This window comes from Ixodes scapularis, unplaced genomic scaffold (assembly GCF_016920785.2).
Source record: "Ixodes scapularis isolate PalLabHiFi unplaced genomic scaffold, ASM1692078v2 PGA_scaffold4__175_contigs__length_147842914, whole genome shotgun sequence".
Classification (NCBI taxonomy): domain Eukaryota; kingdom Metazoa; phylum Arthropoda; class Arachnida; order Ixodida; family Ixodidae; genus Ixodes; species Ixodes scapularis.
The window spans coordinates 3733741-3761205 of NW_024609879.1; the positions used below are offsets into that span (position 1 = coordinate 3733741).

Sequence of the window (27465 nt, forward strand, 5' to 3'; positions counted from 1 at the left end):
ATTTTTATTGAGTGCCTTCAATAGGATAAAACAGTCGTTGCTGCAGCGTTCATCTAAGCATGGAAAATTGAGCCTAAAGTTAAAGAAATTTGGTAAACAACATTCACTTGAAGAATATTTCCTAGCACTTCCAGCTGCACTGAGATTTTGCAAAACTGTTAGGGGCAGTAGGGAATGCAAACGTGTCTAAGAAACAAATCAATAAGCTTGTGTTCTACTTCCTTAACAATCCACGTGCTTGTCAGATCTATGTTTCACTGCTTCGTGGGGCTGCACACGTGACCCTAATCTGAATGGGCTCGTGTCAAGACCCATGTGAAGTTTCTTCCTGTTGAGAATTTGTCCGTGTATGTGAAGAAAGTGGTGAACATTTGTTCGGTTCTGTGAAAATACAGGTGAGCTCTTGGCCCTTGGAATTTTGTCCGGTGAGCATTTGTCCGGAGAGCTTTTATCCGGAGAGCCTTTGTCCGGGATTCGCTTTGCCAACCTCAGCTCGTGATTATGATAAACATTAGCGGCATATAATCGGCACCGGATCACGTGGACGCTTGTTATGGCTGCAAGATGAGGGGCTGAACGCTGCAGGTTATTCACAACTTTTTGCGCAAAAAAAAAAAACGAAAAAAAAAAAAACACTATAGCGCACGTTTCATATGTTATTAATGTCAAGAAATAATTCAAAGCGGTATTTACGTTGCCTAGTTTAGTTTTGCGGTCAGAAAAACACGGATCACTTTTCTCCCAAACACCCAATAGTTAACTTTCGGCGTTTTTTTTTTTATTATTATTATTATAGAATATCTGGTTGACATGACGAAACTGGAATTGTGTCAGAACATTGCCATTACTTTTTAATCCCCCAGCTTGGGTTGGACATACAAATCAGCGACAGACTTGAAGAGTAGACGGTTTTCTGTAAAGCCAACTATGTCGATCATTTTTTAAAATTCTTATAGTGCCTTCGAATCAAGTTCCACTTTCAAGGAAGAAACAAACGCTCGTGTATAGACGCTTTGCAGGAGCTGTGCGTGGGCGCCACCATAACCGACCTTCGGTTTTTGTTTCCTCTTATTACATTTACTTCATTTCATCGTTACCATAGCATGGCAAGTTATTGTCATTTTAGGTTCTGCTGTGTCCTTCTCCACAACATTGATCTTTGTGGAGGTTCGTCGAACCTTCTTTAGTGGCTCGGCATCTGGGAAACACAAGAGAAGGTCAACAATGGCGGCTGTAATTTGGTGCGTGTGTGAAGCGTCTATATCATGTTTGTTTACTTGGCGGCTTCCTCTTTAGCACTGAGCCACTGCTTCTTCCACAGGTCCATGATGTCCGAGTCTTTCGAGATTTCCTCGATCTTTTCCTGAAGTATCCTGAGCTGATGCTGCGTGAACTCCTCTTTCCAGCCGCCCACTTTGCCGACGCGAACGAAGCTGATCTTGCCACCTTTGCTCTCCTTCTCGTCGTCGGAGGGCTTAGGTAACCTGGACACCAGCAGAGGATTCTTGATGAACAACGAAGCCAGATTCGCGTTGCTGGTCTTCACGATGTCCCTCATGTACTCGGTGCCGCTTTTTCTTATGACGTCTTCCATCAAATCATTGTCATTCTCGAGCATCCTCCCATAGTCGTCTCCCAGGAAAAAGGCGAGTTTGAGTATAGTCTCACGCGTATCCTCTTTGAGTTGCTCGTACGTCACGAAGAACACGTTAGGTTCGTCCCTGAGCTTGTAAGCGCCCATGACGTGCTCGAAGTAGTCGCCAAAGCCCCACTCTCCCTTCACAAAGACCTTGAGGAAGTCGTCGAAGGTGGCTTCGCGCATCTGCCACTGCGGCATCATGGTCATGAAGTGGTACGAAGACATGCAGCAGTCCCAGGGGTTGCGGGCCACGTACACGTACTTTGCGTTCTTGTTGAAGGCGATCTTGTTCATAGGCAGGTGCGTTCGGATGGTCCTCGGAGACGCCATGCCCTCGAGGGCTTCGGCGCCCTGGTACTCGAGGAAGGGCGCCCTCTTGACGAACTCCTCAAAGTCTCGGGGGCTCTCTCCCTTGTTCAGGATGAGCTGGATGATCTGCTGGACCCAGTGGGTGCCGCACTTTGGGAAGGTAACTTGGATGATGTCGCCGTCCTCCGTCTTGAGCTCCGCGGCTTTTCGGAAAAGCACGGGGTCGAGGAACATGCTGTAGAGAGAGCCGTCGATCATCTGGCACACCGGAGGCCTTCCGGGATTGGCGGGCATTTCGGTCGGGGATTCCGTTGACGCCATGACTGCACCTGCGTTCGATTCAATCGCAGACGATACAGTTATCAAGGAGAAACCATACACTGACAGAGAAGCTGCGGTTTGAAAAAAAAAGAAAGTATAGGAATTTATCGCCCAAAACTTTACAATTAGTTTTTGGCCTATTTTCTACCTCTTCCTTAACCTCTAATTGGTTAAGGAAGATATATAGATATAATTTATATCTAAATATAATCGCACTTTCCTTCCCACAAAACATTCAAATTGTACTTGTCGGGTTCTTAGCGCTGATACTTTGAACATTTGAATGTCCCTTTATGATTGCAAAAATAAAAAAAAATAATATGCGTCCTAAATTATTAGTTAATATTTAATGTTTTCAAAATATGTTGTAACTTAAAATTAAGTTACACTTTTAGCGCAGTAAACATATCACAGCACCTTTTTTGAGGGCTGTGTACTTATTAAGAATGTTGAACCCATTATTAAGTGACTCTTAATTGATTAATTATTTCTTTATTTGGTCTAATGTGAATTAATAAAATTAATAAAATATCTTAAAATTATGATGTTTTACATTTAGAGAAAGGATTGATTAGATTTTCATACAATAAACAATAAAGAAACAGTATCTACTATCTTTTAAGAATCCATTAATTATTTAATCTATTGGCTGCTTTGACAGATTCGAATTCAATGAGGGGGGGCTGAAAATTTCTATACATATTTTTTACTGAAGTCAGTTTGCCAACTACTAAGTGCTGGAATAATGATGGAAAAGTGTAGGATATTTTATTTACTGAAAAATAGTTATTTTGTTGAAATATGATGCCATAAACTTTAACCAAGCAGAATAGAGCTTTATTTCTCATTCCCTTAGTATGGGCAGAAGAAATGTGCAAAAAAAAAAGGTGAGGGCCATTAGGAAAGACATACTTCTTTAGCAGGAAGCTAAGCAGCAATTTAATTTTATGCACAAAGTGTTTACCTGTTTAGTACGCGCGTACAAGTGCCCTATTGTGTACTAAGGAAATATAGTAACCAGGAGAAGCCTCGCTTGTAATGAAGGTACTGATGTTGAGTTTGGCGGAGGTGTAAGAATGTCCCCTGCACGTCCTCATGGATTACTTTTTACTGGTTAAACAGTTAACAGACGATTAATTTTCTAATCGGTTAATTAATAAGTGAGTCGACAATACACCACCCCATTTAGTTTAGTATAGCGAATCATGGAAGACTCGTCCGACTTGAAAAATACGCCACATATATTGGACTGGTAGTCCGCGCATTTTGTGGAGAAAAGCACATGAGAGTCTGTTGTACTGTAACTAGAGCTGACGCGAATAGACCGAGGCTACTCTATACTAAGGAGAACTCCATATGGCAATCTAATTGTGATTTCTGGACACAGAAACTTTGTATCGGGAGCGTTTTTGGCAGCCGATGGGCAGCACCACTAGTGACACCGTTTACGTTACGTGGCGTAAGGAAGCGCTCCCCTAATGCGCTTGCCGCGTCTTGGCAGCGTCTTCCAAACGCACCAATTGTCTCGTCTAAGTTTTTAATATCAGAAAAGCCACGAACTAATGAACCTTCCGGGCAATTCGGGTCCCGCGACAGGACGAGGCACTTTGGGCGTCCGAGGCATTCGCTCCGCAATGTAGGTGAGGGAGCTCAGAGAACGTGACCAGATGGACACGCAAACCAAGGAGTTAGAAGCGTGGATTGATAGATAACTGGTTTAGGAGCATGAGCGTGAACTGGAGGTGCTGGCTCTGGATAAGGCAGAGAAAAAAAAAAAAAGTAGTTTCTGAAAAAAAAAAAAAAAAAAAAAAGGCCTGTTCTTGAAGAAGGTGTTACCCGACTTCGGGGTAGGTTAGCCATATTAGAAGAAACTAATATTTTCATGGGTGCACTGCAGCATATTTTTACATTGCGCTGTGATGGTCAATTTTTAGTTGCAGATGTTGTGAGGGACGTCTCTAGGTTCCAGTGATTCATGGAATGTTCCACGTAGTCCGGGGAGTAGTTTGGGTGACTCGATTGGAGAAGTTTTTCGTGAAGGCTGTTCAAGAAAATCCTTAAAAGGTTAAAACTGCACAAAAAACGACGGACAGAGTAAAGAAGGACACAGACAGAGCGCTGTTTGCGCTGTTTTAACCTTTTAAGTATGTCATACCAACTCGTTAAATCGTTAAATGACAATAAAATACCGCCCTTCTTTTCGCAGGAAACTTGTCGGTAAAAGAGGCATCAGTTCATAAGAAGGCTTGGAATGCCTCCGAAAAGAAGCATGAGATTGTGGTCAATCTGATCAGACTAAGATAACAAAGCCTTGCTTTGACCAAATCGATAGAGAAGCCAGGAACTATTACGGTATGTTATTTAGCGTCGCTGAGTGACGACGACCGAAACAAGTTACTCGTGTCACAAAAAAATTACGTGATCAAGTGACCTATTTGATCACGTAAGGTCACGTTACCGCGTAACTTAACATAGAAAACTTACGTTGTCACGTATCTTAACTGAAAACGGAGCTTACGCTAGGTACAGTGAACTGTAGCAGCAGGCAGCGAACAAGCGTCGTCTGCATTTCTGTATGGGGTTTTGGCGCCCCTACCAGCAAATCTGTGAAGTAAGCGCGACGACGACAAAGCAACCATTGGGCAGGCATTTTCAGTATAAAGGAGGCTATGGTTAGAGCTATGCCCCTCTTGATGCTTTTTGAGTGCGCCGAGCCGTACTCTAGAATGGCTTTCTTTCCTCTTTCTCTTTCGTGTGGCAAGAGCTACATAGGCCAAACGGGCAGATGCCTCAATGACCGACTCCGGGAGCATGATTACTCCTTGAGGGCTACAGTGGGCGGAAATCTTCCTCTCCATTGCAGGGAATGCGCGTCCAGACCTTTTATTCCGTGAGACCAACATCTCGGGCAAGAACAAAGACAAATTGACCCGCGAGGTATTGGGGGCCTTCTACGTCCTTCATGAGGACAGGAACTGTATATTATCGTTGAATCCGTTACGCTAACAAACAAGGAAAGGGAATTCCTTGAACAAACAATGAAGGACCCGCACGAGCCTGGATGAAGTAGCCGCTATCATTCAGGGGGCTGTGGTAGATGCGCGAGTCCGCGCCGGATTATTTGGCTGTTTTCTTTCTCTTCCCTTCTTATCAGTAAACGTAGTTGTGAGTAGCGCTCTTTTCTGTACTCTCCTTCTTCTCTCTACCTTGTGTGCTAAGTACCTCAATATGTTTTTCTCCTTCTTCAGGCAGGCGGGAGAAAGCTTTCGCCCTTCCGACTCATCTTCTTTCGGTTTCGTTTTTCGAGCACGTCGCTCACGTTGTTTAATAAATAGCTGTTGAGTTGATTGAGCTTCAGCGGCAGCGAAGGTCACCTGTAATTCCGTCTTCTCGTCTAAATGTGCAGAACATTTCGGTTGCATTGACGTTTTTACCAGTAATTTTATCAAACGAACAAACGAAGCCGCTAGAAGTAGCGAAGTTCCGGAGCAGTGCCAGCAGCGCTACGTACACTGGGCTAAGATGGCCATCTCTGCACTGCGGGACCCACGCGGACCTTGCACGCGGAACCACGCGGAACTGTGTCGACGCTTTCGGCATTATGGGAATCGCAGGAACTGCGTCCAACATAGGCAATTTTCGCTGCCGGCTGCTTGAGTGCCTTCCATGCTGATTTCGGTTCTGTTTTCCGTTGCCGAGTGCCAACCGGCAATCGACGTGGTTCTCTATTTCTGCGTTTCAGCAACATAGCAGCAACATCGTGATGGCAGTGTTGTGCGTTGTGAACAGAAGACTGGAATGGACCTTTTTCCGAGAAGCGTTCTGCGCACGCGTGAGCGCCCGATGCCAAGCGGCGGAAGCCGACACGAAAAATCGAGGAAATTCGGAAGGATGCTGTGGATCAGCGAGTAGAACACATAATTGTAGGATATATATAATTGTGCTACACAAAAAAAAGAAAGTGGACGAAAAGAAAAACACGACGTTTGGGAGGACAGCACGGATGCCCCTCTTTAAAGGGACACTGACAGGGTATTTACGCCCGCCGAAGTTTTCAGTTGTACGTGACATATGAGAGCCCAACTACCCAGAACAGAATTTGCGGCTCGAAATTCGGTTTCTTTCCGCCCGAAAACCGCCGATCGAGAACTGGCCGGTTCGAGTCTCGCTCAATCTCTTTTCCGTGGTCACGGGCCGTTTTCTAAGGTGTAAACAAAATCACCAAATTTAATCAAAGTCGTGGGTCATTGAAGGCACACAGTCAATATTAAAAATTAAAAAAAATATATATGAAACCCATTTTTTTTTTGTGGCTCCGAGAAAGCTGCAAATACGTTGATTGAAAAAAAAAAAAAAAGGTTGCACAGACAACCGGAAGCATCTGTGCGTTCACTGCATAATTCTCAACATGGCGTCGTTTCGAGGAAAGTGGGACTAGCGGATGGCAGCGGACGACGGGCGCTGGACCTCTACTTCACAACCGTCGTTCACGGTACCGGCGAATTCTGTCTCCCTTCGAAAGAGAAATTTTGGACCAATCAAAAGAACTGATATTCATCCCGTACGACACGCCCGACTCCAAGCCGATTTGCACGAAGACGTCGACGAGCCGTCGTCCCTTCTCGTGGCTGAAGACATCGCTCGCGCAAACGTCAATCACGAAGTGCTTACTTCGAGTTGAATACGCACACGTACGGTTTATTTACGAGATGCGAATGTGGCCTATGCGTGGTGGTGCCCGACTTCAAGCTGGGAGCGCTTGTACTGGAGGGAAATCGGCAGCAAACTTCGGACATACAGACGACCGGCTGCATTAGCACGCATGAAAGAGTTCCTTCAGTAGCTCAGTGGAAAAAAAGTCCGCTTCACACGCAGAGGGCACGGGTTTGATCCCTAGTGTGGGCGTACCATTTTTTTTTTTTTGTCGAGCATTTTGCGATGTTTACATTCCTTTTTTTTTTTTTTACAATTATCACTGAAAACAACAATTGCTGTGGACGATACGTCGCTGAACTAATGGTATAGAATTCCATTTTTGACACCTGTGAACTCAATGTAGTCACTTTCCACAAAATGCAAGGAGCACATGAATCGGGCAGCGTCGCCTTCCCGAGCTTCGCGTAACTGTTCTACAGGAATTACAGCCAGCCATTGATCCCGACCCGTTGATCTTTCGGAAACTTGTGCACTCTGCCACACAATGCCACTTTCAGATGCAGGACATATGAGGCAGCTCTCCACGTAACATCTTGGGGGTATTCTTTTCGGAGCCGATCACGGGAATTCACCACGGGCACTCACTACTAATTGCCAACACTTAAATGTACAAAACAACTCATCTTGAAGTACAGAACAGCGAGCGGAACAAACATAACTGCAAAGGAATCGCACGGCGAACGAACGCTTTTCGTCTGCTACGTGACGAGAAAAAAAAAAAAATACCCGCACGCTCGGGTGTAGCCACGTGCCTTCCGCCACTCACTCTTTCCTCTCCACTTCTTTATGCGGTGCGAGAGTTTCGGTTTCGGTTTCGAGCAGTTGCGTTTTTTGGCTTTGTTAAAAAAAAAATAGGTAGCTCTATAGCAAAATATTAATTGGGTAGCATTCCGACACCATAATAAATCCCCTGACAAAAAAGGAAAAAAAAATTGGGGGGTGTCAGTGTCCCTTTAAAGTCGCGTTGAGCACGCGCCGCAGCTCAGAGAGCGAAGAAACTGGTAGCGTAGCTCCCAATTTCGATTGGTAGCGCAGGGAGGTCCCTTCCTCGATTTTTAGTTCGTGCAGCCACCGCCTGGTGCCGTCGGTATGTGGAGAAGCTCCATTATCGCCGATGTGACCGTGTGTTCGCGTATCAGTGGTGTAACAACAAGATGAGATGACGTAAACTGTCGGGCATGGACGGACCGTGATCGGAGGGGTGGGGTGTAGCAGGTGGACATTCCGCTTTACATTAAAAAGTTTAAGACCACTTGAAGTATTAGGTGCAATCGATCGACGAGCAGATAGTCATGCTGGAGCGCTGGTTTGAACAGTAAGCTCCTATCGTACAGTGGCCATTGTGACTGTCGGTTGTCTCCTCCCCGAGAGCGATTGCGCTCTGGGGAAAGAATTGAACAGTACGAAAATATGTCAAGAAGTGCGTATATTTACAGAGGAATTTTATCATTCAAAAAGAATAGGAAAAATCCAGAAAAAAAACTATTCTTTATTTTGCTGTTTAAATATACTACAGTTCCTGGAGAAACTGCTCCCCAAGTGACGCTCTCGGATGAGCGCTAGAAGCTTTCCAGCTCGCCACGGCGTAGCTCCATACACTTAACACCTGCCCCAAGTCGCGGCTTTGACTGCATTCAAGTTGATCGAAAAGTGATTTCTCTGCTCATGAAGCATCACTTCCAGCTGAGTGAATATCCGCTGTACAGAGATTAATTCAAGACGGAAATTGCAGCCGTGCGCGAACAGCACAAATAGAAAAACAAACACTACAATATAAATGGGGGTTGTTCATTTTAGGGTAAAACCCGATTTTGCCCGATTTTTACACCCCGAACATGTTTCAGGAAAATCGGGTTAAGCCCGATTTCTCCCCGAATTCCAAAACCACATAACCAACCTTTTTATTTTTACGCCGCACGGAGTTTGCCGTGCACACACGCTATCTACCCTACTTCGGGACAACAGTGACCGGTAGTTCATTTCGCAAGCTGCGTGCAGCACACGGCTCTCCAACCAACCGCCCTACGAACGCGCCCACTCACCGTGGCATTCTACGGAGGCCGGCTGAGGAAAAGCGACCATAGGCGTTGGAGCCTCGGAGGGACATTTCCGTCCACCCGCTGCTGTGCAGGTGAAACCGCCTCGACACGCCACGTAGCTTCGGCCCTGCTGCACGCAGCTTGTGAAATGCACTGTCAATCCCCCTTTGGCCGCTGTTAGGTGTTGACGCCCAGCAGGGTCTCTCGGGTACCATAACCATCGCGCTGACGTCCAGCCTTTCTCACGAACAACGTTCGAGCCAGTCAGTCGCGTAAACAGATCGGGAAAACTTAACAAGTTTACTTCATAGCGAAATATCTGATCGAAGACGACCGTCCCTCGAACGGTCGGGATTTCTGTTGGCACCTGAGAGAGAGGAGGATTCCTTGGGCGGTACTTCCCTTGAAGCGAACGACGGCAGTCGAAACTGCAAAACCCTGATGCCCCCCCCCCCCCCCCCCAGTTACCAGTTTAAAACACATCCCTAATTTTAACGCGTTAGCAATAAACAGCTCGTAATACCCTCCAATAAAAAACAAACAAAAAGAAACTAATGTATTATTGAGTACATTCGTGTATTTAACCCGAAAAAACCCGAATTTCCGAATGTTTCCTCAAAAAACCCCTTTCTCCCCGATTATTAGCCTGAAAAATAGCACCCGATTTTTACCCCCAGAATTTCCCCGAATTTAGAAAAATATAAAACCTGAAAAACGAACAACCCTAAATATTAATACTGGCTACGACGCGCCGTGCGGGGAAACAAACTCATGGCTTGGAACCGCATTGGAGCGGCTTGAATTATTCGCTTTCAAATAATTACGGCAAGATCGAGTGTTTACTTTTTAATAAGAGATTCATCCCCTGAGCCATTCAAAATACTCTCAGAGGTATGACATTGCTGAAAAAAAAAATCAACATGCTAGGAATATTTTTCATTGCTTAGGCAGTCACCGAGAAGTTGCGTACGTTCAAAACGACCAGTATAAAAGACGTAAACGCAGAGCTCGGGTGTAGTGATCGGGTTAGTGTACCAATAAAGAAAAAACAAATCGGGTTAGTGTACCGTCGTATTGATGTTTGTATGTGCCATGTATTTGTATTCGCTCGATGTATGTTAAGCTGCTGCTTGCACTATGCGTAATGTGTCTACAGGTGTGGTTCCCGAAGATCCCGAAGCGTTTGCCATTCCTCCATGATGTGCGGTTGACGAAGGATTTGTAACTCGAAGAACAGCAAAGGTAAGACGTAAAGGGCGCGAAGTAATTGGGTATCGAATGTCTCCGTTTAACATCGCAGTGCTGACGACGAGAAGACTGGGTAACTGCTTTCGAAACGGAAGTCTCTGTACCTGCGGGGGGAATCTGGCTTCGGAAATAAACACAGTTCGCGGAAAGCTCGTGTTACGCTTTTATTTGCTGCTCCTCTCGTCCCGTACAAGAGACGTAGCGTCATCGTCAAGCCTTATTGGGCTCGATTTGCTCGATTCGGGGCCGCCATAATAGGATGCAGGCGACGGAAGGACTTTGCTCCAGGGTGATTTCAGATAAGATCGACCAAAGGGTGGCTGGTCGACATTCTTAAATCAACTGATGTTTTTATATGACATTGTCTAGTGTCTGGTATAAACGAATCCACACTTAGTTTTTACCAGAAAAAAAATTTGGAGACAAGAAAAATCGTAAGGCAGGGAGAGGTGGACAGTTGCAATAACGCGCACTGATGGAGGGGGCAAGTTTGAAAGTGAATAATTAAAACAATAAACTTAGGAGAATTTTAAAACTTTTTACAAACGAACTATGGGTACAACTTGCTTGTAATATAAAGTAATAATATTTATTAAAAATATATTTAGTTTTCTAAAAATTGCCAAACATGCCTGCTCGAACGACAAATGGCAAACTTTGGAAATCTGTATCTCATGAAATAATTTAATCATTATTACATAACTTGCAGACATTATTTTACTAATATATGGCTATTATTGAAAAAATAAATAAGGTATCTGAGTGACACAATAGTTACAATATATTTAGGCAAACATGGGAAAAAAATCAAACAAAGAAAAATTCCAATGCGAATAAAAAAAAACACCACCTTCGATTTTTTTTAAATTTGGGTACCCTGTTATACTCTATTTCGGCATTCATTTCTATTAAAAACATGTTGCATCATTGCACTGTGAAAGAAGAAACAACTCCCCAAAGTAGGGTCCTTTTTCAAAGCCTACACTTAGCAGTGTCCTATACAAGAAGTGACTCTGAGTTCCAGTTTCATGAAACTTGCACAAATCTTTTATATACATTTATTCAGATGAGGTCATTGATAAAAAGAGCGATCGGTCACACAGTAAAAGGGAGGAGAAACTATATACAGCATTTTACATAAGCGTACAAAGTGCAGAGCTGGCCAAATTACTCATATTTTGTAATTAAATTACATTACTAATTACTTTGCTGAAAATTGCTTAAATGTAATTAAATTACATTACAAATTACCACAACCAGAAAGTAATTAATTACCATTACAAATTACTTTTGAAAGTAATGACATTACTTTCGCATTACTTTTGTATACTTCTAAATATAAAGAAGCTATTGATAACTTCCTTTTACAGATAACTTCATTTACATTATTTACACAGTTCATGGCACACAGCTACTCTCTGTTGCATGTTTACCGATGGACAGAGGAACGCACGGGACGGATCCGTTTCCCAGCCCAACCCGGACAACTATTTTTGGAGATGACTGAGGACCCTACGCGGATTATCTCTGGGAGGAGGGAGAACAATTGTAATTGTTCGCAAAATCGCGTCGAGGGCCGTTCCACCAGGGGCCTTAGTTCGACCTACTTCCCCTCCTTCGTTTCCCGAGAATGTCGAGCAGAAAAGCTCGAATGAAAGGCACTTACCAGCCCTATTTCTCACAGTGGAAGATAACACAGAGAGGGTACGCAGTATGCATCATAAAAAGTAAGCGGCAACTGTCAAGGGGGGCCAGAAAACGTCGAATGCAAAACCGCTAAAATTAGGTAGAGGATCGCGCTGCGCGGGTTTTCACAGTTCAAGAGAGTGGCAGAAAATGTCTAGCTGATAGCGGGCGCGAGAGTCGCACCAGCCGCATTAGCATCAGCAACATAGCGGCGGCCAAAGAGCGTTTTTTGGAAAGGTGTAGAGGAAAAAAGAAAAAGTAAAATAAAAAGAAAAGCGGTCTTGTGTATTGTGGACACAAAAAATATGCCTGGTGCGAAAAAGTAATTAGGTAATTTAATTACAATTACCGTCGCTGGAGTAATTCATTACATTACTAAATTACCTGCTACAAAAAGTAATGAATTACATTACTAATTACTGGAACAAGTAATTAAATTACTGTAATTTCATTACAGTAATTGCATTACTGCCAGCTCTGACAAAGTGGTATCATATTAAAGACTAATGATTTGAGAAAAGATGATGCAGTGTGAAGTTGTACCTTCCGGTATATTTTACATCTAGAGTAAAATAAATAACTTTACTTCCACACACAAAAACAAAGATATAATAGTAAGATATTTAGGTTGGCTGTGTATTTACGATTACAAACAATTTCAGGTGACGGATGCCATAGTGCCTAACTGGAGCAGCTTCGATGCTCTCGGTGTATGAATGAATCGTGGCAAGCCGATATATTTTATCCTGCTCGAGGATAACATTTTGGGATTTTTTTTATAGTGATCAGATAAAAATTATTAGTAACCACCAACAAAAACAGTAGGTTAAATACCCCGTGAAGAAAAATGTGATAAATAAGATGTCCCTGCATTCAAAATGAGCAGTCCTTGGGAAATCAAATTCGGCACTTTACGCTAAGGTTTTCCTCGCTGTACCCATTTAATAAAGTTGCTTCCAAGCAGATCCGACTGTCCGTGCTACATATACGTCACAGGTCCCTTCTGTTGATGACTTGCTGAGCCGCCACGCGTGCCAAGACTGAATGCCAGGGAAGGCGCGCACCGTCAGCCACTCTTCTTTTTTTTGTTCACGATACCGAACAACCTCATTTTCGTCCAGATATACAAGATGCACGCCTTTCAGTTTCTTTGATAGAACGCTCACCATTGTCCTGGCCGTCTGAATTGCGCTTACTGAACGTTCTCTCAGGTTGTTCAGCGTGGCCTGGTGCTTCACGAGTCCGCCAACTCCGTCACATGCATTTTTCCCATGTCCAGATGCAGAAAATAACCACTGGGCTTGTGGGCAATCGTCCTTTGCAAATTGGTGAAGCTGGTAGCGATTCTTGAAATGACTGGCGGCGCCGTCACTTACGTACGTCACGTACGAGTATACCGCAACGTTGTCTTCAACCCACTCCTTCACTTTTTCTAGAGCCAAGCAAGCGTGAGCGGCGTCGTGACACAGGTCCTCACTGATGATGGCAAAGCTGTTTGTAGATTTTCTTGTCGTCACTACACATGTAAATATCGAAACTTGTTTTTTTTTTCCAGTGATATGCTTGCACTTCGTCAGGAAGCACGATGGTCCAGTTTTCAGCAAAGTCAAAATGAAAGACAATGCTCCCGCGTTGCATGCACTGTTTTTCATCGTAGATCGCTTTACCTTGCGTTTGCCGGATATGGTTGTGAAGTACCCAACTTCCAACCGTCACTTGGATGACTTTTAGGAAAGTCTCAGGTTCCAAAGTTTTTTTCACAAGGTCGCCGGACTCCCATGTTGCAAGCACAATCTCTTCATCCTCCGGGATATCAAGTTCCTGGAGTGTAAGAAACTGGCCTTTTGGGCAGTGATCACAGTCTCCTTGAAGGCACAGTTCTGTTGCTGGGTCGCACAGAAATGCCGAGTTCATTTCACCAGTGTTGAATGTTAAGCCTGTAACGTTCTCTAGAGCGGCAATACAAAGATAATAATTGGCGCAGCGCACACAAACGCACACTTCCTGGTGTGGAATACATTGGACCCATCTAGGGCGCAACGAATAAAATTTCGTTAGCCCAACGCCGGAATCGGGATGCTTGTCTTTGTATATACGGAAGGCCTCTCGTATTGAGCGTGTCATGAAGCGCTTTGGCACGAACGTTTTCTCTCCGTTGAGCATGACAGAGATGACGTCCTTCTGGTTGGGACTTTGGCGCGAACATTGTAGCTCGTCTTTCGTGAAGTACTCTAGGGCAGCAGACAGGTTCTCGGGGCTCACTTTGCACCTCGTGTAAGGATCCGGCTCATAGCACACGCCATGCTTTTCCTTGAGTTTTCGGGATTTACTGATGAGGTACATTGAGGCCTGTGGAATCATCTTTTGAACCTCATTCTTCGTCAGTGTTGACGGCAGGAGTGTAAGCAGTTGACAACGTTCCCGGAGAGAGGTGGCGGTTTCAAAGGCCTGCCGAAAGTTGTCCACCCACTCAGTGCATGTGGAGCATGTTGGTTCGGACGACCCCGATGGTGCGTCCCTGTCGTACGCAATACGTAGCCTTGAGCGTATATTCTTGACAGCAACCTGCTCCAGTTCTGTCTGCTTTCTCTTGACATAGGCAGGCCTGTCCCGACTTCTTACGACGCTTGGTTGTCTCAGCGGCGACACATCTGTAGGTAGTATGCTGCGATTTAGATCGTCAATTGCTTCTTCAGCTGGCACAAATATGTCAGGGCACTGCTCTGAGCTTCGCATCGAGATCTCCTTAGTGATGTGCATGAAGCAATGGTAGCACAGGTAGTCCGTCGCACTCACTTTGGTGGAACAGTCAGGCGGAAGAATTTGCTTCAACGAGTTTAGGTCCAACTCGCCAACACTTCGAAAATTCCGCTGCTTTGGTATAGTCTTTTTGTGTTTGCAAAAGTAATCTGCACAAAACACTCGTTCGGAGCTCCAGGACGTCTTCATAATGTATACATAAATAATAGAAATTAAACCCCAACTGATGGCATATAATTGCCAAGTGAAAGAACTACTGGGTGCACAAGTGACAAGTCCGAGGCTGAGGAGCTCACTCACTGCAAACGTACATTTGAAAAGAGAGGTCACACCTGAGGCTGTCGGCAAAGCTTGATCCACGTCAAAGGAAGAAAGAGGGAAAGTCTCCAGACAAAAAATTGTGGTCAGCGGCCTTCGAAAAAGACTTTCCGGAATCGCACTGTCGTCCCTCCACGCGCTGATATGAAAGCACCCGAGCTTCTACCACGTGGTTCATGACACAGCCTGAGCCCTGTCGGCGACCGGTTCGCGAGGGGTTGGCGGTGGGGTTACGTTGATGGTCACTCGGATTAGCCCTTGCTGTACTGAGCTACCGCCTGCAGTGCCTTATCGCCGGCTGGTGTCAACAACGAGAACACACACACCCTGTCTACACCAAAACTACACGCGTTCACCGCACACGCGTCGCCGCCGCTTTTAAGCTTTTGTGAAATTGCTTTCTTTCGCCGCGGAGAACCGCCTTATCTTAACTACGCGCCTGAAATCCTTCCAGGCGGGCGTACACAATATCAAGCGTTTCGAGAAATGCCCGTGGAGTAGAACTATGGGAAAATTCGGAGCCCGCGATGTCGATATCGTCGCCGTTGTGTTAGTACGCCGTCGCATACTGCAGTCCCCCGTTGGGGGAGGGGGGGGGGGGGCGGTCTTACTACGATAACATGGCGACAGCGTTTACACTCTATGTATTTACGCGAGGCTCGAGTATTTGGGGATAATGCTGCCGGTTGGTGTGCCCCTTTGTGCCTGATATCGCCCGTGACGCCAGCGAGTGAGATGGCGACAGGCATGACTGCTCAGTAAACAGGCGTCGGCGGCCATGTTTTGCTGGTTGAAGCGAACCCCCTTGTCCTTGACAGCGAGCGGGGAAATGCGAAAAAAAGATTGTATCGGCCGTTTTGCCAGAACTAGCGACGAGTGTCATCTGCGGTTTCCGGCAACTATTTTGCCATAATCGTGAGCTTAGCGAGGAAATGATTTTTGCTAGCCACAGAACACTACCACGCAGAAAGGGAATGCTTGAACATGTTTTTGTTCTGGATATATATCAGGGATATATATGAGAGAGAGAGAGAGAGAGAGAGATGAAGGTAGAGCGGAAGAGGGAATAGCATATAGTGTCGCAGGAGAATAAAGTAAACAAAGTTCCTAGTGGCCGATGGCTGCATGATCTTTTCTCGGATCACTAGTCCGTAATATGATACCTCTTTGTACACAGTAGTTTCTCCTTAATTTAAGTGTGTGAACGATTTCTTTAGTTATCATTGGCCTCATCTGAATAAAAATATATAAAAGATGTGTGTTGGTTTCATGAAACTGGAACTCAGAGTCAGTTCTTGTATAAAACACTGCTAAGAGTAGGCTTTGAAAAAGGACCCTACTTTGGGGAGTTGTATCTTCTTTCTCAATAAAATGATGCAACATGTTTTTAATGGAAATGAATGCCGAAATAGAGTATAACAAGTTACCTAAATTTTAAAAAAAATCGAGGGTGGTGTTTTTTTTTTATTCGCATCGGAATTTTTCTTTGTTTGATTTTTTTTCCATGTTTGACTAAATATATCCTAACTATTGTATCACACAGATACCTTAGTTATTTTTCAAATATTAGCTTTATATTAGTAGAATAATATCTGCAAATTATATCATAATGATTAAATTATTTCATGAGATACAGACCTCCAAAGTTTGCCATTTGACGTTCGAGCAGGCATGTTTGTCAATTTTTAGAAAAATAAATAAATTTTAAATAAATATGATTACTTTATATTACAAGCAAGCTATACCCATAGTTTGCGCCTAAAACGTATTAGAGTTCTCCTAATGTTATCGCTTTAGTTATTCACTCTCAAACGGGCCCCCTCCATCAGTGCGCGTTAATGCAACTGTCCACCACCTCATGCCTTACGATTTTTCCTGTCCCCAAGTATTTTTTTTAGTCAAAACTAAGTTTGGATTAGTTCATACCAGACACTAGACAATAACATATAAAAACATCAGTTTATTTGAAAATGTCGACTAGCCATCCTTTGGTCGATCTTATCTGAAATCACCCTCCTCTGCTTCAGGGACGAAAGTTCCTCCCTTTCTAAAGGAACATAGGTTACAAGACCGTTCCTCCCCTTAGGGAGGTCTATCGATACCATTTTTTTTTTCAAGAGTGTAAACCCCCCTTAGCTGGTAAAGAGGTTTGAAGGATTGCCAGAATCTCATAACTGTCTCGCGAAAAAGCCGGAACACCACCACGCGTGGTTAATATGCTGCTGGTTTCCAAGCTCCTGGAGCATAGGGCGAAACGGAAATTTATTCCGTCTTGCTTATGAGATACAGGAAGATGTCCGAGGACCACGGTATGTCATTTGGGGACTTGGGATGCTAATGTTTTGAAAGTGACCCCTTGCATCTTTAGCTATTTGGAGATTTCGTTTTCTTCAAGTCGAGCGGTATTTCTCATTGATTGTATATGCTTCCATTTTGACAGGGGAGCTGTTAAGGGCTAGGTTCCCCAGGATCGTGTCCGGTACCAGACAAATCTCGACACAAACCCACACAAACCTCTGGAGAGCTACCGCCATCTATAAGCTACGGCGACCACCAGTCTGGTTGCCGCCGTCGCTCATACATGTCGGCAACCTTTCCAGCTATGATAGGAGCTGTTCCGCCCGGCCCTCCCAATCTTCTTCCCTCCCACCACCTTCGAGGCTATTGCATGTTGAAGCTGCACTCCATATGTGACGAGGCGCCACAGGCTAATGCGACGTGAAAGACAAACCATGTGTGGAAAGTGCCAAGACCGTTCCATTAGGGTCATAGCAGAGAGGGTAAAAAGAGAAAAAAAAATGCCCTCCCCCTCTCACCCGTATGTCGTCTGCTCCGCCGAGTGGGTAGTACCTAGCATCCGGCTGGCGTACAAACTCTGTTTAAAATCGCGTCATTTTGGGAATTTCAAGTGCAGATGCGCAGATTTTGGTATGCCAGTTATCATGTAATACTATGCTAGATAAAACGACTCACAGGGTCCAATTGCGCTGTTACCTGCGTGCAAATAAAAAAAAGATATAGGGAAAACTGTGTCAGACTGGCCGGTCTCTCCGGCGAAAAGTGAATCCGGTGGCTGTATCTTTTTTACTATACAAAGTTCGTACTGGTGTGCTCTCCTTCCGCAATACACGCAATAGTTGTGGGTAGTACTGCCGGCTGACTCAACTGCTATATAAGCAACGGAAAAAAGATATGTCAGTTGATCATTTACCGAAGTAGAACAACAGAGAGATCTAGGCTGATTCTGGAGTAGCCATAACTATTCCAAGAACGCGAACCACTTCACAACGGCAGCCACGAGCGAGAGTTCGATGTTCCGTACAGCCCGTCGATACAGCCCAAAGATGGAGAATGGTAACCTCCCGCTTTGTCGTCTGCTAGCGGATTCGGGTGCGTGCCCTCTCTCTCGTTTTACCCCGCCGAACCCGCTGAATTTCCCGGATGTATGGAGAGGGCGCTGCTGTCGAACAAAATGGTGCCGCCCAGAGAGCGCTAAATGGAATGGTTTTGAGCCTCCGCTATCAGACTGCAGCCTTCATTTCTCTGCACCACGCTTATCTCTCTCTCTCTATATATATATATATACATAGAGAGAGAGAGAGAGAAAGAGTGAGAGAGAGCGAGGGGAGCGGCACGATGCGACATAAGCCCCCAGGCGTCGCCCCCACACATCATATACGCCAAGGGTGGCCAGGCTGACCCGGCCTAAGAGCCGCAAACAAAACCACAAAACTTCCAAGAGCCGCGGGGCGGGGGAAACTTTTGTTTAGAGCAATAAACGAAACTCGAACTACTTTAAATCTATCCGAGCCAAAAGCAGTCCAACTGTAAGTAAGGTGGCAGTAACACAAGACTACCAAACTGCAACCTGTCTTTCGATTTAAAACGCGTCCCATTTCTCTTTTTGGGGAAGCGCAAAGGCGGGGGGGGGGGGGGGGGGGGGCGACAGCGAGCCGCACTTTTACACGCGAAGAGCCGCAGTCCCTGCGTACCTCAGAGGCACGAGCGAAGTTCCCACCGATGCTCTCAAACCATACGGCATAGCAGTGACAGATAAGCCCGTCTCGACTATTGGCTATCATATTCCTCTATCAAAACATCGTAAGTTAATCGTATCCCTTGCGCCGACTGCAACGTCTCATATGTGGGGTAAACCAAGAACTTCCCCGAAAGTCTACGCAGACGCAAATATGAAGTAAAAAATAAAGGCAGACAAGGTAACACTCTAGCGGAACTTGCAGAAAAGAGAAACCACGTCATCGACTTCGACAGCAGTTTCCTACTAGACACCGAAGGAACTGAAAAAAAGAAAAACTAATCTTTCTAGAGTCATGGCATATTCAGCATACAAAGAGCAACCTGAGCCGGTCAATCCGTACCCTCCCAAGCAGTTATATTCACGGACTTCAAGGAGTCAGAAAAAAGAGGGGGATTTAAACGGCAGCGACAAGGAGAAGAAGAGAAAGACGAACATTCAGCCAAATAAGTCACCCGTGAGCAAGCGGCCACACAGGTCGCAAAACGTCGGGCTATTTAAGCACAGTTGGTTAGAGTACCTCCAGCTTCTTTTATTAATGCTCACCTAACAAGGCAGATTTTTGCTGAAATGTTTACTTTTTATATCAGCCTTTCATATCAGTCTTCGGCACCCATGTGTAGCGTCAAAACTTCTGTAGACGTGTAGACTTGGAAGCATGCAAATAAGGACCACCTCAATATTGTACATTAGGCTCATTGCCTAATGCAGTACAGGACTGCACTTGGGCGACGACGGACTACGACGTGAGGTCGTCCGCCCGACGATGACTCCGTTCGCGATTCCCCTGGCCCTCAGGTTGGCGAGCGTGGCGGGCCCCTGTGTCCGCGGCGTACTCGACTTTTTAGTGCTTTGTTGGGGACTCCTGCCTCCCAATAGACGCTGCTGGATACTGGGATCATCGTGTTAGGCGTGGCGTCGACAAACCTGCTGCGGCGACCGTTCTTGCTGGTAACCGTCCAGCGCGCGGTGGACGGGCATCGCGTTCCCAGTGATCATCGTTCCCCGTACGCAGAGGTACTTAATTTCCCACAAACTTTACAGCATCGTACCGGCGTGCGGTCGTGTATCACTATTGCATAATGAGCGCTAAAGACCCCAGGCTAGGAGTTGTACCGAGCTGGCTAAATTTCTCATCTGCAGCTGAAAGATGACCATTGATGCTGACTACCTTATCCGATGTCTAAACATACACACAACGATTGTTATTAGGAGTTTCTCGTAATGAATTCGGGAGCATATTAAACGATATATTCGTTATACGATACACTTTTTATTATATTAGTTTGTATTGCAGTATTCGCTGATATAATTTAATTTCTGCTCATAAATATTTTCATTACAGACCTCGTTACTTAGTCAACCTGGGCGAAATTCCACCAAAAGCAGATACGTGCATTGTATGCACGAGTTTTGAAATGTCCCGGCATCCCCTGTGTGCCTTTTACGAATCTTTAATTCAGATGAATCATTATTAAAACTTAAAATATAGTTTTAAAAAAATCAGTAGAACCTCTAACGTATTTCACGCAAAATCCTCTACGAGTGAGTGAATTGACTCAGGTCGGCAAACGATCTCAGGAGCTATTAGGAGAGCTGTTTATCTTTGACGTTATCGTTGAAGTGCACTGGCCACTCGACAGCCACTTGGAAAGGCGATATTTATGCCGTGATATCGGGTGGCGCGACAGGAAATGTTCCGATATACTGGAAATCAGATGCTTTGGTATGCTTGCTTTTTACTATCACTTCTTTCAACATTATGAAATGACATAGGCCTATTTAAGGAGATTTCATGAACCCATCGTACTTCCTGTAAGACGTATGGCCGTCCTGATAAGCTCTTCTGCCATTTTCTCTGCTGCGTAGACGATTGCTCGTTCGAATCGCTTGCGGTAAGCTTCGGAGTCGCGACGAGAGCTCCGTGGATAAAGGAACTCAAGACGCACAATACTGGACGTATTTGGACCTCAATATCCTGCTTACACCGCATGTATTCCGAAAAAGTGAGCCCTGACGAGTAGAAAGCTCCTGGGCCAGCCTGTGTTCGATTCCGAATAACGGCCGATTCAAAAACATCAAGAACAAATTGACATCTTTTTTTTTTTTTTTTTTTTTTTGTCACCGACTGCTTCAACTGGCACAGATGATTACGACGAAAAGTAACTCGGGTGAGCTGGTAAAGATCGGGAGGTTATAGGCCTGCACCTGGGATGGACGGGTGGATCATTGTGGCTAAACCCTTTTAATCGGGCGGCGTCTTGCGCCACCTAGCCGAACCTTTTATGTAAATATTTCACTAACCTTTGATTTTTTTTTTAAAAAAGAAGAAAATCTTGTTTTGATTATTTTCATAAACTCGAGAGGCACATACGGTGTCGTGCATGTATTATGCGTGCGTTCTGATTTGCTAAGCTTGGTTGCGGGGAGCTTTGGGTGGTCTCGAATACGCTGTACGCGACATTCTTGTGATCTCCGGGTTCATCAGAATAATCGAGAAAAGTTTAAATTTCGTAGGGAAACGAGCGTTTCACGAGCATGTTTTCTTTAGTTTTTCATGAATCCTGCATCCTTGGTGGGTGCATGTAGGGCCTTGAATTCTTAGTGCTCTTTGATTATAAGGAGCTCCTTGCCATGGCTGACGGCAGGAGGCTTGCAAAAGGGGCAGTTGCCACCTCCAAACCATACTGATCCCCCCTCCTCCCCTCCCCCCTTGTCTGCTAATCCTTGTCTGCTAATAAGCAATTTAAGTATAAATCAAAAGTAGCTGTCAAGAAATTAAAAGTTGAAGATGTCTTGTTCCGTGTTCAGTGGAAGATGGAAAGAACGGGGCAACCAAATTAAACTTTTTCCTCTGCGACCTCCCACTCCGAAAGCTGGGTGGGGGCCCACCCTTTAATGAGAACATCGCGATCCCCTGCCATAGACGTTCAGTGAGGATAAAACCCAGACGCCAGCCCCGAGCAAAGATTTTGTGAAACGGCCCGAAAAAGTAGTTCTTAAGTTCCCTTCGGGCCCCTTCATTTTTTTACATCCGCCTTCTCCGTCGAGATATTCCCGTAGTCTTCGAGTGCGGTGTGTGCCCGGGACCGTGCGAACATCAGTAGGGTGGTTGGAAAACGTTGTGCCGAGGAAGAAGGAAAAAAACGATAAAGATTTTCACGGGGCAAAGATTAAACGCACTCCATTTTCAGAGGTTCGGCAGTCTAGCTCCACTTGACATTTTAATGGGCCATTCCCCTTGTATTCTCTCCAACTCTGCGCCCTATGCGCGTGCTAAGGACGCGGGCGTTTAGGTTGCCTTTGCTGCAACAGCCGCGTCGAGTGCCGCATAGCTGATGCACCAAAGGACGCACAGTGTTGGCCTGGAGGACAGGGCTCTCCGGCATCGATACTAAACCACTGGTTGTCGAGACGAATCACGAAGGAACCAGCCACGAGGGGCGGTGAAGACCTCCCTTTTCCAGGAGGTTACGGGGATGGGGTGGGATGAAACCAAGAGGTCGGGTTCGTAGGGTGTCCATATTTGGACAATGCAGTTCCGCGAAACCATTTTCGCACCAAGTCGTCAACGCAGCTGACCTTCGGGCCATAATTCACTGTCCCGTCATCTGGCACCAAAGGAAAGGCGCGTCAGACTCGCAACTGTAATTTCTTGATAATGCAATTAATGCAAAGGTGCAAGCGAGCTGGACAAGAATAACCATAATACTCCCCGGAGAAGGGGAACAAAGGGGAAAAATGACAAACACAAATACCTCAGAGCAGCTAGGTTACTGATGCACGAGTGAAAAAATCCGCCTGTTCTTACAACCGAACCAGGGACCTCTCCATTTACACTTTTTTACAGTGGAGCGCTCTACCAACCGAGTTAACAAGGAGTAAGATGTCAATAAAGCAAGCGGGTTTTAAGCCGTTTGAAGATTTTTTTTTTTTTTTGTCCTTCGTGCCCCTTGTTCCCTTTATCCAGGATTATCGCAATTCGTTGTTGTTGTTTACAAACGTTTGTAGCGAGCCTCACTGTCCTCCCGGTTCTGGTTGTCTTCTCCATCGGTGTCTTCCCGCGCAAATGACTGAGAAGATCTCGCGCATTCCTTTCCGTTTTACGTCATCTCTGGATCGCATCAGTCAGAACAAATAGCAATGGATATCAGGAACTCTTTCATACGGAAAAATTACATCGATCACGGCGTTCCATTTTGGGGGACGAAGAAAGCAGTAAACTTTGCTGCCTGCCGGGACTCGGAGCCAGAATCAATTCTTGTCCCGGCCACACCCGGGCAACCTCCACCCTCCAAAATTCAGCTTGAAATGAATTTCCTCCTCAATTCATCTGTTACAGGTACGTTTAGTCGATTTTTAAAGAGGGATTATTATTTTCTTATCAGTTTTGATTTGACCAGATAAATACAAGACCCGTATGGAGAGAGCAGACAGTAGTCTAACATCGATTTTTATTGAATTCTTAAACAAAACAGACAGAGCCCCCTTATTTGTCTAAATAATAATTGTAGATTGAAGTTTATATTATGAATGAGTAACCTTCGAAGAAAAATATATAAATAAATAGTAAAAGCTATTAAAAAAAAAAAAAAAAAGAAACACCGCCAAGACTTTACGGATGCCATATAAAGCCTGGGTTTATTTTAGCCCTAATTCAATTCAATTCAATTCAAATTTTATTTCAAATCAAGTCATGAATCATCTTACAGTGTTGGCAGGCTTTGATCAGTATTCTTGCCCGGAAATAAATTAGAATTGGGTACCTGCATTTGTGAAATTTGTATTTTGGGGTATTGGTATTTCTCAGTTTACCTTTTCTGTATAAAACTGCAGCTTTTAGGACTTCGTGTTACCGAGAGTGAACTGATTAGTTTCTTGGAGTTAGTTTGTAAGCTCGCGCACTTAGTTTGGTGTTATCTAGCTTTCTCACTCTTAATATTTTGAATATTAGAAAAAAAAGACGGTTCATCAGGGAAATTATATTACGGAGAAGGTGTAGTACGTCGATCGGATATTTTAAAATGAACTTTGATATTTTATTCCAATACCCCAAACAATGTAAACAAGCTTGCTTGCCTTATTGCGTAACTCCCGTGTTTTGACGGTATATATATGAGCATTCGAGGGTATTTTTTCAATCCCTGTTGTACTGTAAAATCTTATAAACTATTAAATGAACGGTGCTTCTTTTGTCATCGATAACCCGTGGGTTCCTATACGTTTATGCCCCATTCACGAAAGGTATGCGTCCGGGCTGCGGGAATTGAGTCTAGAGTTGTCACAACACTTCCGGAGGGCCTTTTTATATAAGCGACTTTAAATGCAAGATTAAGAATGTTTATGCCAATTCATTTGTTCGAAAATCAATATGCGGATGTTTAGATAAGGGCAGTGAACTGCCCTCGATGAATACCTGGAAACCGGTAATTCAAAACACGCGAAAACATGTTGCATTGTATTGTTTTAAACTGGAAAAATAAACGCTTAGCCAGGTTTAAGTTGCAGTCGATTACCGTTGGAGGGTTTCTGTTTGAACAACTAGAGGTAGACGCGCACGGCATCCACAGTGGTCGCACTTGGTCGCATTATTTCCCAGACACCATAGAAGACTATAATAAAAAATGTAAATGTTTTTTTATCAGTCATGTGGCTGATATCAGTTACCAGAACTGAACTTTGCGGCATGTTCGGCCCTGAGGGTGTTGTACTTGGCTGATTGCGCTGCACGGCGCTACTTTAGCAGGGTTGTAGTTTAACGTAGGTAGTCTGGTGAGAAAATGATTCGATTCATTTATCTAGACATCGCTCTACTCCGCTTCCAATTATGATGGACTGTAGCGGGCGTTACGAGCTATATCAGCCAATTCAGCGTATTAAGGGACAACGAGTCCCCTTTCGAAGGGCACATGACACTCACACTGAGGACGTTGCGAGCCACTTGTGTGGCTCGCAACGTCCTCAGTGTTACATCTTAAGGTAAAAAGGAGCATATGAACAGGAAACGTTACGGAATCCTATGCCCCAACCGATGACGACAGTGGCGAAAGCGGAACAATAGCAGGTTGTGACTAAAAAAATATAAAAAGGGGAGGAAGGGAAAAGTTCGCTAGCGTCATTGGACCAGCAATCCGCCGTCGCTCAAGCAATGCCTCTATTATTTGTAATGCTATATACTGCACATCGGGTAATGTTTGCACCACGCAGCGGAAGGTTTTGTGAAGGTTAAAAAAATGTGCTCTACAGAGGGGGTTCTTCCTCGATTATAAGTGCCGCATGGCAAGTGCGACCTAAAAACAACGCCAAAATTAGTGTTGACTCCTTACTGGGTCGTTTGCCGACCCAGTAAGGAGTAACAAGGAAAATTTAACAACCGCTTAAATGCCGCTTGTGCACATAATAGCCTCGATGATAACTCGGATGTCTGACACTGGTAGTCTTCAGAGCCACACGCTCTCTTGGACATTTTCATTTCGTTTGAGATAGTACGATTTCAACAGTGAATGCGGCGATCACTGCCTGGGATGCAGAGTGAAACCGCGGTGATTTGAACTCTAGACCCAAAAAATGCTCCCCCATATTTGGCCCAGAAGATATTGTCCAGGAAAATTTGATAATTTCTCATTTGTTCGCAGTTAAAACTATCGTGTAAGTGTGGTAACACACTCCGGCCCGGAGCGCATGGAGCGAAAGCTCGAGCTGAAGAACCCAGGGATTTTGGGTTCAACCCTCACGCCTACCCGTTTCGATCTGAATGATCGTCGTATACCAGCGTACGGTCGTGCATCACTACCGCAAAATTTACGTTAAAGACCCCAGGCTAGCGGTAGTACTGTACTGGGTAAACTTATCATTTACTGTTGAGACACGAGACGTCCATTGATGTTGACTAATCCCGGCTGTCTAAACATACACACAGACCAATTACTTTTGATCGTGTAATAATTTATATAGCTAGGAAGAAATCTTCACGAGCCGCGATTAGCCATTTCTTTTAGCTAATGAAACTTTAAGGCAATTCGCACATTCTGCGTCTGCTAGAAGCGTGCGTCCGCAGTCATTGCACTACCAATGGCAGCGGGTTTTTTGTCGAAGGCTCGTCCTCGCCCTGCCGAACTTGGTTTCATCTCAAGTCCGACCGACGGCCGACGGTACGAGTCGAGGGTTCAGCCAAGCCGTGCCGTAAACAAAACGTCCCGCAGTTAGTCGTCTTTGTGTGCATGCTCATTCGACGGCTCATCAGTTTAAGCACAGATGCGCTTGTTTGTCTTCTACAGCCATAGCCCCTCTATACTAGCAAAGCCTGGCATTTCGACGATGGAGCCATAGAGTGCCCGGTCACAGACTTGGAGCGCGAGGATCTGATAGCACACAGCATTTCTCGGGGAAGGTGGTATTCAGCGCACAGCTTTTGCAGCGGCGAGGTCTCGAAACATGGTTTTGAAACCCGACAATAAAAGAAGCGGTAGCGCGAGGAATCCGAGGAGCACGGGCGGAGATTCCATCGCTCGGGAGAAGTGTGTTTCGGCGTCTCGCCGCAGCGGGGCGCCCGTTACATGACTCCCCTCTCATCCGTTTTCTGCTGCTCTACTTTTCACTTTCGGCGGCCGCGTCTCTGGGCGACCTGCCAGGTTTTGTGAGTATAGAGGAGGCTATGTCTACAGTAATTCACAGAGACACAGTATCGTTCCACATCCAAAGAACCAATTACGAGGCTGAGCATAAATCGCGCGTCCCAGTGATTCTTTGACAGCAATCGAATTTAAGGTGAAACTAGACGGACCTATTTGGCGCTCGCCGCTTTTCGTCAAACATAAAAATCACAACTTGATCAAGAGAACCTTCCACGGATCGACGTCCACGCCTAAATCTCGTACGAGAGCCAAAGCCGCGATTGGCACTGACCTGGAACTCAGCGGACGCCGTGCACTGTACAGTCGACGAGTGGTGCTTTCAAGACCTAGGATAATATTCTGTGGGCGGCTCTTTCGCTATATAGCCGCCGGAAACAATGCGCTAGAAACGACCGATAGTGCGCGCGATAGCGGGTCCGCCCACAAGCAACTCGGGATCTCCCTGGTAAACAACCGTCTGGAGGTCCGGCGACTATCCACCGCTGCCGGAGGCGAAGAAGGCGTCTTGGACATCAGAGATGCACTGGCCGGATGATTCTCTTATCGGTTGACCTCAAAGTCGGGTATAAGTTCGAGTACTTTCTTCGCAGTACACTTCACATGCCAACGATACACACCCCTTCTATTAAGCGACCTTGTGTATAGGGCGGTAGTTTTGCCGCCTTAACTTTGGCTACCTACGGCTCTCAAAATGCTCTCAGTGCGGAAGGAACTTTTGGGTGCTCCTAGATTTAAAAAAAGTTGAGTAATTATGTGTTG

At 45.2% G+C, this 27465-nt stretch overlaps 1 protein-coding gene across 1 annotated transcript; it reads right to left on the reverse strand.

Annotated features, from left to right (window-relative positions):
* Window positions 1–825: 825 nt before the first annotated feature.
* LOC115331434 (sulfotransferase 1C2) lies at window positions 826–27039 on the reverse strand. Its single transcript, XM_029993555.4, has 2 exons — window positions 26978–27039; window positions 826–2277 (listed from the first exon to the last, which is right to left on the reverse strand). The coding sequence occupies exon 2, from the start codon at window positions 2267–2269 to the stop codon at window positions 1274–1276; it is 996 nt and encodes a 331-aa protein (XP_029849415.2). The 5' UTR covers window positions 2270–2277; window positions 26978–27039; the 3' UTR covers window positions 826–1273.
* Between the last annotated feature and the right edge of the window lie 426 nt (window positions 27040–27465).

Excerpts from the sequence above, each read along its gene's own strand:
- LOC115331434 (XM_029993555.4), bottom strand. The coding sequence starts at position 2,269 with ATGGCGTCAACGGAATCCCCGACCGAAATGCCCGCCAATCCCGGAAGG.